Source organism: Ascaphus truei, unplaced genomic scaffold (assembly GCF_040206685.1).
Source record: "Ascaphus truei isolate aAscTru1 unplaced genomic scaffold, aAscTru1.hap1 HAP1_SCAFFOLD_271, whole genome shotgun sequence".
In the NCBI taxonomy this organism is placed as follows: Eukaryota; Metazoa; Chordata; class Amphibia; order Anura; family Ascaphidae; genus Ascaphus; species Ascaphus truei.
In genome coordinates this window covers 129,299-146,254 of record NW_027455653.1, presented here as the reverse complement: position 1 = coordinate 146,254, position 16,956 = coordinate 129,299, and the positions used below count along the sequence as shown (strand labels likewise).

Genomic DNA, 16,956 nt, shown 5'->3' with positions numbered 1-16,956 from the left:
GCCATCCGTTCCAGCCCCGCCGCCATCCGTCCCGCCCCGCCATCCGTCCCTGCCCCGCCAACATCTGTCCCCGCCCCGCCGACATCCGTCCCTGCCCCGCCGCCATCCGTCCCACGCCGTCATCCATCCCGCCACGCCGACATCCGTACCTGTACCGCCATCCATCCCCGCCCCGCCGACATCCGTCCCACACCGCCATCCATCCCCGTCCCACCCCGCCATCCATCCCCGTCCCGCCGACATCCATCCCACCCCCCCGCCATCCGTTCCCCCCCCGCCGTCCGTCCCTGCCCCGCCGACATCTGTCCACGCCCCGCCGACATTCGTCCCTGCCCCGCCACCATCCGTCCCACGCCGTCATCCATCCCGCCCCGCCGACATCCGTCCCTGCCCCGCCATCCAGCCCGGCCACCCATCCCCACCCCGCCGCCATCCGTCCCACACCGCCATCCATCCCCGTCCCACACCGCCATCCATCCCTGCCCCGCCGACATCCGTCCCGTCCCGCCGACATCCCTCCCCCCCCGCCATCCGTCTCACCCCGCCATCCATCCCCGCCCTGCCAGAATCCGTCCCACCCCGCCATCCGTCCCCGCCCCGCCGCCATCCGTCTCACCCCGCCATCCATCCCCGCCATCCGTCCCTGCCCCGCCGACATCCGTCCCACCCCGCCATCCGTCCCTGCCCCGCCGACATCCGTCCCACCCCGCCATCCGTCCCCGCCCCGTCGCCATCTGTCCCACCCAGCCATCCGTCCCCGCCCAGCCACCGAGATCCGTCCCTGCCCCGCCACCATCCATCCCTGCCCCGCCGACATCCGTGCCACCCTGCCATCCGTCCCACCCCGCCATCCATCCCACCCCGCCATCCATCCCACCCCACCATCCGTCCCACCCCGCCATTCGTCCCACCCCGCCATCCATCCCACCCCGCCATCCATCCCACCCCGCCATCCATCCCTGCACCGCCGCCATCTGTTCCACCCCGCCATCCATCCCTGCCCTTCCGACATCCGTCCCCGCCCCGCCGACATCCGTCCCAACCCGCCATCCATCCCTGCCGACATCCGTCCCGCCGACATCGTCCCACCCTCCATCCCGCCGCCATCCATCCCCGCCCCGCCGACATCCGTCCCAACCGCCATCCATCCCTGCCGCCATCCGTCCCGCCGCCATCCGTCCCGCCATCCATCCCTGCCGACATCCGTCCCACCCTCCATCCCGCCAACATCCGTCCCACCCCGCCATCCATCCCCGCCGACATCCGACCTGCCCCACCGACATCCGTCCCCGCACCTCTGACATCCCTGCCCCGCCGACATCCGTCCCCGACCCGCCATCCGTCCCCGCACCGCTGACATCCGTCCCCGCCCCGCTGACATCCCTGCCCCGCCGACATCCGTCCCCGACCCGCCATCCGTCCCTGTGCCGCCAACATCCGTCCCACCCCGCCATCCATCCCTGCCGCCATCCGTCCCGCCGACATCGTCCCACCCTCCATCCCGCCGCCATCCGTCCCGCCATCCATCCCGGCCCTGCCGACATCCGTCCCAACCCGCCATCCATCCCTGCCAACATCCGTCCCACCCCGCCGACATCCGTCCCACCCCGCCATCCATCCCTGCACCGCCGCCATCTGTTCCACCCCGCCATCCATCCCTGCCCTTCCGACATCCGTCCCACCCTCCTTCCCGCCCCGCCGACATCCGTCCCAACCCGCCATCCATCCCTGCCGACATCCGTCCCAACCCGCCATCCATCCCTGCCGACATCCGTCCCACCCTCCATCCCGCCAACATCCGTCCCAACCCGCCATCCATCCCTGCCGACATCCGTCCCAACCCGCCATCCATCCCCACCCGCAGACATCCGACCTGCCCCGTTGCCATCCGTCCCCGCACCGCTGACATCTGTCCCCGCCCCGCTGACATCCCTGCCCCGCCGACATCCGTCCCCGACCCGCCATCCGTCCCTGTGCCGCCAACATCCGTCCCCGACCCGCCATCCGTCCCTGTGCCGCCAACATCCGTCCCAACCCGCCGACATCCGTCCCACCCCGCCATCCCTGCCTTGCCATCCATCCCTGTCCCGCGACATCCGTCCCCGCCGACATCCGTCCCCGACCCTCCGACATCCGTCCCACCCCGCCGACATCCGCCCCGCCATCCGTCCCCGCCCCGCTGACATCCGTCCCACCCCACCATCCGTTCCACCCCGCTATCCGTCCCGCCCCGCCAACATCCGTCCCACCCCGCCGACATCTGTCCCACCCCGCCATCCATCCCGCCCCGCCGACATCCGTCCCACCCTGCCATCCATCCCCGCCCCGCCGACATCCGTCCCGCCATCCATCCCCGCCGCCATCCGTCCTGCCCCGCCGCCATCCGCCCTGCCGCCATCCGTCCCACCCCGCTGACATCCGTCCCGCCCTGCCGCCATCCGTCCTGCCCTGCCGCCATCCGTCCTGCCCCGCCGCCATCCCCGCCATCCGTCCCAACCCCGCCGACATCCGTCCCACAACCCGCCGACATCCGTCCCACACCCCGACGACATCCGTCCCGCCCCATCGTCATCCGTCCCACCCCGCCATCCATCCCCGCCCCGTCGCCATCCATAAGCGCCCCATCGAGATCCGTCCCACCCCGCCATCCAGCCCCGCCCTGCCGACATCCATCCCACCCTGCCATCCGTCCCCTCCCGCCATCCGTCCCCTCCCCGCCATCCATCCCGCCATCGTCCCCTCCCACCATCCGTCCTGCCATCCGTCCCCACCATCCATCCGCCCCGCCATCTGTCCCCTCCCCGCCATCCGTCCCCACCCCGCCATCCATCCCGCCATCGTCCCCTCCCACCATCCGTCCTGCCATCCGTCCCCACCATCCATCCGCCCCGCCATCTGTCCCCTCCCCGCCATCCGTCCCCACCCCGCCATCCATCCCGCCATCGTCCCCTCCCACCATCCGTCCCCACCATCCATCCGCCCCGCCATCTGTCCCCTCCCCGCCATCCGTCCCCACCCCGCCATCTGTCCCCTCCCCACCATCCGTCCCCACCCCCCACCATCCATCCCGCCGCCTTCAATCCCACCAACCCAATGTTAAACCGCAGCGGATAACGAACTGACAGCGAGGATCACCTGTACTGCTACCCCATAATAGCCATTAACCCCGTCCCTGTCAGGTCACGCTGCCCCTATGTGGGACTGCCCCATAATAGCCCATTAACCCCATCCCTGTCATTCGGTCACTTTGCTCCTATGTGAGATTGACCCTTTAGCCCCATTTCAGGCTGGGCTAAAGTCGTGAGTGGAGTACCTCAGGGATCGGTACTGGGACCCCTGCTTTTTAACTTGTTTATTAATGACCTTGAGGTTGGGATCGAGAGCAAAGTCTCCATCTTTGCTGATGATACTAAATTGTGTAAGGTAATAGAATCAGAGCAGGATGTAATTTCTCTTCAGAAGGACTTGGAGAGACTGGAAACGTGGGCAGGTAAATGGCAGATGAGGTTTAATACAGATAAATGTGAGGTTATGCATTTGGGATACAAGAATAAAAAGGCAACTTACAAATTAAATGGAGATATATTGGGGGAATCCTTGATGGAGAAGGATTTAGGAGTGCTTGTAGACAGCAGGCTTAGCAATAGTGCCCAATGTCATGCAGTAGCTGCAAAGGCAAACAAGATCTTATCTTGCATCAAACGGGCAATGGATGGAAGGGAAGTAAACATAATTATGCCCCTTTACAAAGCATTAGTAAGACCACACCTTGAATATGGAGTACAATTTTGGGCACCAATCCTAAGAAAAGACATTATGGAACTAGAGAGAGTGCAGAGAAGAGCCACCAAATTAATAAATTAGTCTTATTTACATTAGAAAAGAGGCGTCTAAGAGGGGATATGATAACTATATACAAATATATTCAGGGACAATACAAGGAGCTTTCAAAAGAACTATTCATCCCACGGGCAGGACAAAGGACTCGGGGCCATCCCTTAAGGTTGGAGGAAAGGAGATTTCACCAGCAACAAAGGAAAGGGTTCTTTACAGTAAGGGCAGTTACAATGTGGGATTCATTACCCATGGAGACTGTGATGGCAGATACAATAGATTTGTTCAAAAAACGGTTGGACATCTTTTTAGATGGGAAAGGTATATAGGGATATACCAAATAAGTATACATGGGAAGGATGCTGATCCAGGGAGTAATCCGATTGCCAATTCTTGGAGTCAGGAAGGAATTAATTTTTCCCCTTATGAGATATCATTGGATAATATGTCTCTGGAGTTTTTTTTTTGACTTCCTCTGGATCAATAAGTAAGTATAGATATAGGATAAAGTATCTGTCGTCTAAATTTAGCATATGTGAACCTGATGAACGCATGTCTTTATTCAACCTCATCTACTATGTAACCCATTAATCACGCCCCTGTCATTAGGTCACGCTGCCCCTACGTGGGACCGACCCTTTAACCCATTAATCACGGCCCTGTCATTAGGTCACGCTGCTCCTACGTGGGACCGACCCTTTAACCCATTAATCACGGCCCTGTCATTAGGTCACGCTGCTCCTACGTGGGACCGACCCTTTAACCCATTAATCACGGCCCTGTCATTAGGTCACGCTGCTCCTACGTGGGACCGACCCTTTAACCCATTAATCACGGCCCTGTCATTAGGTCACTTTGCCCCTACGTGGGACCGACCCTTTAACCCATTAATCACGCCCCTGTCATTAGGTCACGCTGCTCCTACGTGGGACCGACCCTTTAACCCATTAATCACGCCCCTGTCATTAGGTCACGCTGCCCCTACGTGGGAGTGACCCTTTAACCCATTAATCACGCCCCTGTCATTAGGTCACTTTGCCCCTACGTGGGACTGACCCTTTAACCCATTAATCACGCCCCTGTCATTAGGTCACTTTGCCCCTACGTGGGAGTGACCCTTTAACCCATTAATTACGCCCCTGTCATTAGGTCACGCTGCCCCTACGTGGGAGTGACCCTTTAACCCATTAATCACGCCCCTGTCATTAGGTCACTTTGCCCCTACGTGGGAGTGACCCTTTAACCCATTAATCACGCCCCTGTCATTAGGTCACTTTGCCCCTACGTGGGACTGACCCTTTAACCCATTAATCACGCCCCTGTCATTAGGTCACTTTGCCCCTACGTGGGACTGACCCTTTAACCCATTAATCACGCCCCTGTCATTAGGTCACGCTGCTCTTGTGTCGGACGGCCTCCATATAACACGGTGACCCAGTGACTGACATTAATTATTTTATTTTATGCTAGAAATATACAAATTGTCCCCGTTCACCCCAAATCTATGAGTTTCTCTTCCCGGAGCCGCAGGACTTCCTCCCCCAGCCAGCCGTGCAGGACCCCGAAATCTCCGTCCCACACTGCCTCCTCGGAGACCCCTTCCTGGGGGTGTGAGGGCGGGGGTCCGCTTTCTGCGGCTGCCCCCGTGATGCCGAGGTACTGCCCCCGCAGTGCGCCCAGCAATGCCCGCGTGTACCCGTGGCTGGCACTCAGCAGCGCCCTCACCCACATTTCCAAGTCCTGCGGGCCTTCTGCCGCCATCTTGTAGACGCGAGAGACGGAGCAGAGCGAGAATGCGTGTTCCAGGCGGGAGGGGCGCAGCGAGACGGAGCTCCCCTCCAGCACGATGAGCCCGGGGGGGTGAGAGTCTCCGGGCCGCTCCCAGTACAGGAGAAGGTTCCCCCGTAACCAGCACCAGCGGCGCTGGTAGGACGCGTGGCGGCTTCCCTTCTTCAGGAGGTAACCCTGCTTCTCTGGGGGCGCCAGGGCCAGCCGGGAGCTGAACGCCAGCTTCATGGGGGGGCCTGCAAGAGAAGGGGATCACCTTGTGAGAGACCACACACCCCTTCCTGCCCCCAACCCATAAACATGTCACGCGTCCCCAGTGGGGCGGACACGTTTTGAGCGTGTTTAAGCCTGTTTCTGGGGTGCTACCACGAGACCAGGACGCGGGGTACCCCCCTCCCCCCACACACATGGGAGCGCTGAGCCCTTCCGTGCGTGACGTACCGTGGAAGTCGCAGAGCGCTAATGCTGTGCAGGGTACGCCTTGGGGCACTCTGGGGGTTACGAGGGCCCCGTGTGATGAGCGGTTACACCCCAGGCACTCTGTCTCTTCCCCTTTCTTTTGCTGCTCTCTCTTCTGTAAGAACAGGAGCCGTCTCTTGTTGTATGGTGCGCTCTCTCTGCCGCCAGCTGACTGTCTCTGGTATCTCACTTCCCCTTCTGGTGTCTGGTTGTCACACGGTCCCTGGGGCGGTGTCTCTCTCACAGAGTGACTGTCCCTCCCTCAGCCTTCTCCTGAGACCTGCAGGGGTGCTCACCTGTCCTGCACACCTGGGGGTGGGGCCAGAGAAGCAAAGCATTGTGGTCCTTGTAGTCTGGCGGAGAATAGAGGTCCCTGTGCTGTCCGTCTGTCCGGCCATAAAGTCAGGACTCAGATCAGTGACATCTGGGGGCCGTAAAAGACATAACCGGGGCTGATATATATATATATATATATATATATATATATATATATATATATATACACATACACATACACACACACGTCTACAGTATATACACTGCTTTGCACACGCGTCTACAGTATATACACTGCTCCGCACACGCGTCTACGGTATATACACTGCTTTGCACACGCGTCTACTGTATATACACTGCTCTGCACACACGTCTACGGTATATACACTGCTTTGCACACGCGTCTACAGTATATACACTGCTCTGCACACGCGTCTACGGTATATACACTGCTTTGCACACGCGTCTACGGTATATACACTGCTCTGCACACGCGTCTACGGTATATACACTGCTCTGCACACGCGTCTACGGTATATACACTGCTCTGCACACGCGTCTACGGTATATACACTGCTCTGCACACGCGTCTACGGTATATACACTGCTTTGCACACGCGTCTACAGTATATACACTGCTCTGCACACGCGTCTACGGTATATACACTGCTCTGCACACGCGTCTACAGTATATACACTGCTCTGCACACGCGTCTACGGTATATACACTGCTCTGCACACGCGTCTACGGTATATACACTGCTCTGCACACGCGTCTACAGTATATACACTGCTCTGCACACGCGTCTACGGTATATACACTGCTCCGCACACGCGTCTACGGTATATACACTGCTCCGCACACACGTCTGCGGTATATACACTGCTCCGCACACACGTCTACGGTATATACACTGCTCCGCACACACGTCTACGGTATATACACTGCTCCGCACACATGTCTACGGTATATACACTGCTCCGCACACACGTCTGCGGTATATACACTGCTCCGCACACACGTCTACGGTATATACACTGCTCCGCACACACGTCTACGGTATATACACTGCTCTGCAAACACGTCTGCGGTATATACACTGCTCCGCACACACGTCTACGGTATATACACTGCTCCGCACACACGTCTACGGTATATACACTGCTCCGCACACACGTCTACGGTATATACACTGCTCTGCACACACGTCTGCGGTATATACACTGCTCCGCACACACGTCTACGGTATATACACTGCTCCGCACACACGTCTACGGTATATACACTGCTCCGCACACACGTCTACGGTATATACACTGCTCCGCACACACACGTCTACGATATATACACTGCTCCGCACACACGTCTGCGGTATATACACTGCTCCGCACACACGTCTGCGGTATATACACTGCTCCGCACACACGTCTACGGTATATACACTGCTCCGCACACACGTCTACGGTATATACACTGCTCCGCACACACGTCTGCGGTATATACACTGCTCCGCACACACGTCTGCGGTATATACACTGCTCCGCACACACGTCTGCGGTATATACACTGCTCCGCACACACGTCTACGGTATATACACTGCTCCGCACACACGTCTACGGTATATACACTGCTCCGCACACACGTCTACGGTATATACACTGCTCTGCACACACGTCTGCGGTATATACACTGCTCCGCGCACACACGTGTGCGGTATATACACTGCTCCGCGCACACGTCTACGGTATATACACTGCTCCGCACACACGTCTACGGTATATACACTGCTCCGCACACACGTCTGCGGTATATACACTGCTCCGCGCACACGTCTACAGTATATACACTGCTCCGCACACACGTCTGCGGTATATACACTGCTCCGCACACACGTCTACGGTATATACACTGCTCCGCACACACGTCTACGGTATATACACTGCTCCGCGCACACGTCTACAGTATATACACTGCTCCGCGCACACGTCTGCGGTATATACACTGCTCCGCACACACGTCTGCGGTATATACACTGCTCTGCACACGTCTGCAGTATATACACTGCTCCGCGCACACGTCTACGGTATATACACTGCTCCGCACACACGTCTACGGTATATACACTGCTCCGCACACACGTCTGCGGTATATACACTGCTCCGCACACACGTCTGCGGTATATACACTGCTCCGCACACACGTCTGCGGTATATACACTGCTCCGCACACACGTCTGCGGTATATACACTGCTCCGCACACACGTCTACGGTATATACACTGCTCCGCACACACGTCTGCGGTATATACACTGCTCCGCACACACGTCTACGGTATATACACTGCTCCGCACACACGTCTGCGGTATATACACTGCTCCGCACACACGTCTGCGGTATATACACTGCTCCGCACACACGTCTACGGTATATACACTGCTCCGCACACACGTCTGCGGTATATACACTGCTCCGCACACACGTCTACGGTATATACACTGCTCCGCACACACGTCTACGGTATATACACTGCTCCGCACACACGTCTACGGTATATACACTGCTCCGCACACACGTCTACAGTATATACACTGCTCCGCACACACGTCTGCGGTATATACACTGCTCCGCACACACGTCTGCGGTATATACACTGCTCCGCACACACGTCTGCGGTATATACACTGCTCCGCACACACGTCTACGGTATATACACTGCTCCGCACACACGTCTACGGTATATACACTGCTCCGCACACACGTCTACGGTATATACACTGCTCCGCACACACGTCTGCGGTATATACACTGCTCCGCGCACACGTCTACAGTATATACACTGCTCCGCACACACGTCTGCGGTATATACACTGCTCCGCACACACGTCTACGGTATATACACTGCTCCGCACACACGTCTACGGTATATACACTGCTCCGCGCACACGTCTACAGTATATACACTGCTCCGCGCACACGTCTGCGGTATATACACTGCTCCGCACACACGTCTGCGGTATATACACTGCTCTGCACACGTCTGCAGTATATACACTGCTCCGCGCACACGTCTGCGGTATAAACACTGCTCCGCACACACGTCTACGGTATATACACTGCTCCGCACACACGTCTACAGTATATACACTGCTCCGCACACACGTCTACGGTATATACACTGCTCTGCACACACGTCTACGGTATATACACTGCTCTGCGCACACACGTCTACGGTATATACACTGCTCCGCACACACGTCTACGGTATATACACTGCTCCGCACACACGTCTGCGGTATATACACTGCTCCGCACACACGTCTGCGGTATATACACTGCTCCGCACACACGTCTGCGGTATATACACTGCTCCGCACACACGTCTACGGTATATACACTGCTCCGCACACACGTCTACGGTATATACACTGCTCCGCACACACGTCTACGGTATATACACTGCTCCGCACACACGTCTACGGTATATACACTGCTCCGCGCACACGTCTACAGTATATACACTGCTCCGCGCACACGTCTGCGGTATATACACTGCTCCGCACACACGTCTGCGGTATATACACTGCTCTGCACACGTCTGCAGTATATACACTGCTCCGCGCACACGTCTACGGTATATACACTGCTCCGCACACACGTCTACGGTATATACACTGCTCCGCACACACGTCTGCGGTATATACACTGCTCCGCACACACGTCTGCGGTATATACACTGCTCCGCACACACGTCTGCGGTATATACACTGCTCCGCACACACGTCTGCGGTATATACACTGCTCCGCACACACGTCTACGGTATATACACTGCTCCGCACACACGTCTGCGGTATATACACTGCTCCGCACACACGTCTACGGTATATACACTGCTCCGCACACACGTCTGCGGTATATACACTGCTCCGCACACACATCTGCGGTATATACACTGCTCCGCACACACGTCTACGGTATATACACTGCTCCGCACACACGTCTACGGTATATACACTGCTCCGCACACACGTCTGCGGTATATACACTGCTCCGCACACACGTCTGCGGTATATACACTGCTCCGCACACACGTCTGCGGTATATACACTGCTCCGCACACACGTCTGCGGTATATACACTGCTCCGCACACACGTCTGCGGTATATACACTGCTCCGCACACACGTCTACGGTATATACACTGCTCCGCGCACACGTCTACGGTATATACACTGCTCCGCACACACGTCTACGGTATATACACTGCTCCGCACACACGTCTGCGGTATATACACTGCTCCGCACACACGTCTACGGTATATACACTGCTCCGCGCACACGTCTACGGTATATACACTGCTCCGCACACACGTCTGCGGTATATACACTGCTCCGCACACACGTCTACGGTATATACACTGCTCCGCACACACGTCTACGGTATATACACTGCTCCGCACACACGTCTACGGTATATACACTGCTCCGCACACACGTCTGCGGTATATACACTGCTCCGCACACACGTCTACGGTATATACACTGCTCCGCACACACGTCTACGGTATATACACTGCTCCGCACACACACGTCTGCGGTATATACACTGCTCTGCGCACACACGTCTGCGGTATATACACTGCTCCGCACACACGTCTACGGTATATACACTGCTCTGCACACACGTCTACAGTATATACACTGCTCCGCACACACGTCTGCGGTATATACACTGCTCCGCGCACACGTCTACGGTATATACACTGCTCCGCACACACGTCTACGGTATATACACTGCTCCGCACACGTCTGCGGTATATACACTGCTCTGCGCACACACGTCTGCGGTATATACACTGCTCCGCACACACGTCTACGGTATATACACTGCTCCGCACACACGTCTGCGGTATATACACTGCTCTGCGCACACACGTCTGCGGTATATACACTGCTCCGCACACACGTCTACGGTATATACACTGCTCCGCACACACGTCTGCGGTATATACACTGCTCCGCACACACGTCTGCGGTATATACACTGCTCCGCACACACGTCTGCGGTATATACACTGCTCCGCACACACGTCTGCGGTATATACACTGCTCCGCACACACGTCTGCGGTATATACACTGCTCCGCACACACGTCTGCGGTATATACACTGCTCCGCGCACACGTCTGCGGTATATACACTGCTCCGCGCACACGTCTGCGGTATATACACTGCTCCGCGCACACGTCTGCGGTATATACACTGCTCCGCACACACGTCTACGGTATATACACTGCTCCGCACACACGTCTACGGTATATACACTGCTCCGCACACACGTCTACGGTATATACACTGCTCCGCACACACGTCTACGGTATATACACTGCTCCGCGCACACGTCTGCGGTATATACACTGCTCCGCGCACACGTCTGCGGTATATACACTGCTCCGCGCACACGTCTGCGGTATATACACTGCTCCGCGCACACGTCTACGGTATATACACTGCTCTTCGCACACACGTCTGCGGTATATACACTGCTCCGCACACACGTCTACGGTATATACACTGCTCCGCGCACACGTCTGCGGTATATACACTGCTCCGCGCACACGTCTGCGGTATATACACTGCTCCGCGCACACGTCTGCGGTATATACACTGCTCCGCACACACGTCTACGGTATATACACTGCTCCGCGCACACGTCTGCGCTATATACACTGCTCCGCACACACGTCTACGGTATATACACTGCTCCGCACACACGTCTGCGGTTTATACACTGCTCCGCGCACACGTCTGCGGTATATACACTGCTCCGCACACACGTCTACGGTATATACACTGCTCCGCACACACGTCTACGGTATATACACTGCTCCGCACACACGTCTGCGGTATATACACTGCTCCGCGCACACGTCTGAGGTATATACACTGCTCCGCACACACGTCTACGGTATATACACTGCTCCGCGCACACGTCTACGGTATATACACTGCTCCGCACACACGTCTACGGTATATACACTGCTCCGCACACACGTCTACGGTATATACACTGCTCTGCACACACGTCTGCGGTATATACACTGCTCTGCGCACACACGTCTGCGGTATATACACTGCTCCGCGCACACGTCTGCGGTATATACACTGCTCCGCACACACGTCTACGGTATATACACTGCTCAACACACACGTCTACGGTATATACACTGCTCCGCACACACGTCTACGGTATATACACTGCTCCGCACACACGTCTACGGTATATACACTGCTCCGCACACACGTCTACGGTATATACACTGCTCCGCACACACGTCTACGGTATATACACTGCTCCGCGCACACGTCTGCGGTATATACACTGCTCCGCACACACGTCTACGGTATATACACTGCTCCGCACATACGTCTGCGGTATATACACTGCTCCGCACACACGTCTACGGTATATACACTGCTCCGCGCACACGTCTACGGTATATACACTGCTCCGCACACACGTCTGCGGTATATACACTGCTCCGCACACACGTCTACGGTATATACACTGCTCCGCACACACGTCTGCGGTATATACACTGCTCCGCACACACGTCTGCGATATATACACTGCTCCGCGCACACGTCTACGGTATATACACTGCTCCGCGCACACGTCTGCGGTATATACACTGCTCCGCACACACGTCTACGGTATATACACTGCTCCGCACACACGTCTACGGTATATACACTGCTCCGCACACACGTCTGCGGTATATACACTGCTCCGCACACACGTCTGCGGTATATACACTGCTCCGCACACACGTCTACGGTATATACACTGCTCCGCACACACGTGTACGGTATATACACTGCTCCGCACACACGTCTACGGTATATACACTGCTCTGCGCACACGTCTGCGGAATATACACTGCTCCGCGCACACGTCTGCGGTATATACACTGCTCCGCACACACAACTACGGTATATACACTGCTCCGCGCACACGTCTGCGGTATATACACTGCTCCGCGCACACGTCTACGGTATATACACTGCTCCGCACACACGTCTGCGGTATATACACTGCTCCGCACACACGTCTACGGTATATACACTGCTCTGCGCACACGTCTGCGGTATATACACTGCTCCGCGCACACGTCTGCGGTATATACACTGCTCCGCACACACGTCTACGGTATATACACTGCTCCGCACACACAACTACGGTATATACACTGCTCCGCGCACACGTCTGCGGTATATACACTGCTCCGCACACACGTCTACGGTATATACACTGCTCCGCACACACAACTACAGTATATACACTGCTCCGCACACACGTCTGCGGTATATACACTGCTCCGCACACACGTCTGCGGTATATACACTGCTCCGCACACACGTCTGCGGTATATACACTGCTCCGCGCACACGTCTGCGGTATATACACTGCTCCGCGCACACGTCTGCGGTATATACACTGCTCCGCGCACACGTCTGCGGTATATACACTGCTCCGCACACACGTCTGCGGTATATACACTGCTCCGCACACACGTCTGCGGTATATACACTGCTCCGCACACACGTCTGCGGTATATACACTGCTCCGCACACACGTCTGCGGTATATACACTGCTCCGCACACACGTCTGCGGTATATACACTGCTCCGCACACACGTCTGCGGTATATACACTGCTCCGCGCACACGTCTGCGGTATATACACTGCTCCGCACACACGTCTACGGTATATACACTGCTCCGCGCACACGTCTACGGTATATACACTGCTCCGCGCACACGTCTGCGGTATATACACTGCTCCGCACACACGTCTGCGGTATATACACTGCTCCGCACACACGTCTGCGGTATATACACTGCTCCGCACACACGTCTGCGGTATATACACTGCTCCGCACACACGTCTGCGGTATATACACTGCTCCACACACACGTCTGCGGTATATACACTGCTCCGCACACACGTCTGCGGTATATACACTGCTCCGCACACACGTCTGCGGTATATACACTGCTCCGCACACACGTCTGCGGTATATACACTGCTCCGCACACACGTCTGCGGTATATACACTGCTCCGCACACACGTCTGCGGTATATACACTGCTCCGCACACACGTCTACGGTATATACACTGCTCCGCGCACACGTCTACGGTATATACACTGCTCCGCGCACACGTCTACGGTATATACACTGCTCGGCACACACGTCTACGGTATATACACTGCTCCGCAAACACGTCTGCGGTATATACACTGCTCCGCACACACGTCTGCGGTATATACACTGCTCCGCGCACACGTCTGCGGTATATACACTGCTCCGCGCACACGTCTGCGGTATATACACTGCTCCGCGCACACGTCTACGGTATATACACTGCTCCGCACACACGTCTGCGGTATATACACTGCTCCGCACACACGTCTGCGGTATATACACTGCTCCGCGCACACGTCTGCGGTATATACACTGCTCTGCAAACACGTCTGCGGTATATACACTGCTCCGCAAACACGTCTGCGGTATATACACTGCTCCGCGCACACGTCTGCGGTATATACACTGCTCCGCACACACGTCTGCGGTATATACACTGCTCCGCACACACGTCTGCGGTATATACACTGCTCCGCACACACGTCTACGGTATATACACTGCTCTGCGCACACACGTCTGCGGTATATACACTGCTCTGCGCACACACGTCTGCGGTATATACACTGCTCCGCACACACGTCTGCGGTATATACACTGCTCCGCACACACGTCTACGGTATATACACTGCTCCGCACACACGTCTGCGGTATATACACTGCTCCGCGCACACGTCTACGGTATATACACTGCTCCGCACACACGTCTACGGTATATACACTGCTCCGCACACACGTCTACGGTATATACACTGCTCCGCACACACGTCTGCGGTATATACACTGCTCCGCGCACACGTCTACGGTATATACACTGCTCCGCACACACGTCTGCGGTATATACACTGCTCCGCACACACGTCTGCGGTATATACACTGCTCCGCACACACGTCTGCGGTATATACACTGCTCCGCACACGTCTGCGGTATATACACTGCTCCGCACACACGTCTACGGTATATACACTGCTCCGCACACACGTCTACGGTATATACACTGCTCCGCACACACGTCTACGGTATATACACTGCTCCGCACACACGTCTGCGGTATATACACTGCTCCGCACACACGTCTGCGGTATATACACTGCTCCGCACACACGTCTACGGTATATACACTGCTCCGCACACACGTCTACGGTATATACACTGCTCCGCACACACGTCTGCGGTATATACACTGCTCCGCACACACGTCTGCGGTATATACACTGCTCCGCGCACACGTCTGCGGTATATACACTGCTCCGCGCACACGTCTGCGGTATATACACTGCTCCGCACACACGTCTGCGGTATATACACTGCTCCGCGCACACACGTCTACGGTATATACACTGCTCCGCGCACACGTCTGCGGTATATACACTGCTCCGCGCACACGTCTACGGTATATACACTGCTCCGCACACACGTCTACGGTATATACACTGCTCCGCAAACACGTCTGCGGTATATACACTGCTCCGCACACACGTCTACGGTATATACACTGCTCCGCGCACACGTCTACGGTATATACACTGCTCCGCGCACACGTCTACGGTATATACACTGCTCCGCACACACGTGTACGGTATATACACTGCTCCGCACACACGTCTACGGTATATACACTGCTCCGCACACACGTCTGCGGTATATACACTGCTCCGCACACACGTCTGCGGTATATACACTGCTCCGCACACACGTCTGCGGTATATACACTGCTCCGCACACACGTCTGCGGTATATACACTGCTCCGCACACACGTCTACGGTATATACACTGCTCCGCACACACGTCTACGGTATATACACTGCTCCGCACACACGTCTACGGTATATACACTGCTCCGCACACACGTCTACGGTATATACACTGCTCCGCACACACGTCTACGGTATATACACTGCTCCGCGCACACGTCTGCGGTATATACACTGCTCCGCGCACACGTCTACGGTATATACACTGCTCCGCACACACGTCTACGGTATATACACTGCTCCGCAAACACGTCTGCAGTATATACACTGCTCCGCACACACGTCTACGGTATATACACTGCTCCGCGCACACGTCTACGGTATATACACTGCTCCGCGCACACGTCTACGGTATATACACTGCTCCGCACACACGTCTACGGTATATACACTGCTCCGCACACACGTCTACGGTATATACACTGCTCCGCACACACGTCTGCGGTATATACACTGCTCCGCACACACGTCTGCGGTATATACACTGCTCCGCACACACGTCTGCGGTATATACAATGCTCCGCACACACGTCTGCGGTATATACACTGCTCCGCACACACGTCTACGGTATATACACTGCTCCGCACACACGTCTACGGTATATACACTGCTCCGCACACACGTCTGCGGTATATAC

The 16,956-nt window shown here is 56.3% G+C and overlaps 1 protein-coding gene across 1 annotated transcript; it reads right to left on the bottom strand.

Annotated features, from left to right (window-relative positions):
• Positions 1-5,276: 5,276 nt before the first annotated feature.
• Positions 5,277-6,372, bottom strand: LOC142481479 (sesquipedalian-1-like). Its single transcript, XM_075582885.1, has 2 exons — positions 6,064-6,372; positions 5,277-5,858 (listed from the first exon to the last, which is right to left on the bottom strand). The coding sequence occupies exon 2, from the start codon at positions 5,848-5,850 to the stop codon at positions 5,326-5,328; it is 525 nt and encodes a 174-aa protein (XP_075439000.1). The 5' UTR covers positions 5,851-5,858; positions 6,064-6,372; the 3' UTR covers positions 5,277-5,325.
• Between the last annotated feature and the right edge of the window lie 10,584 nt (positions 6,373-16,956).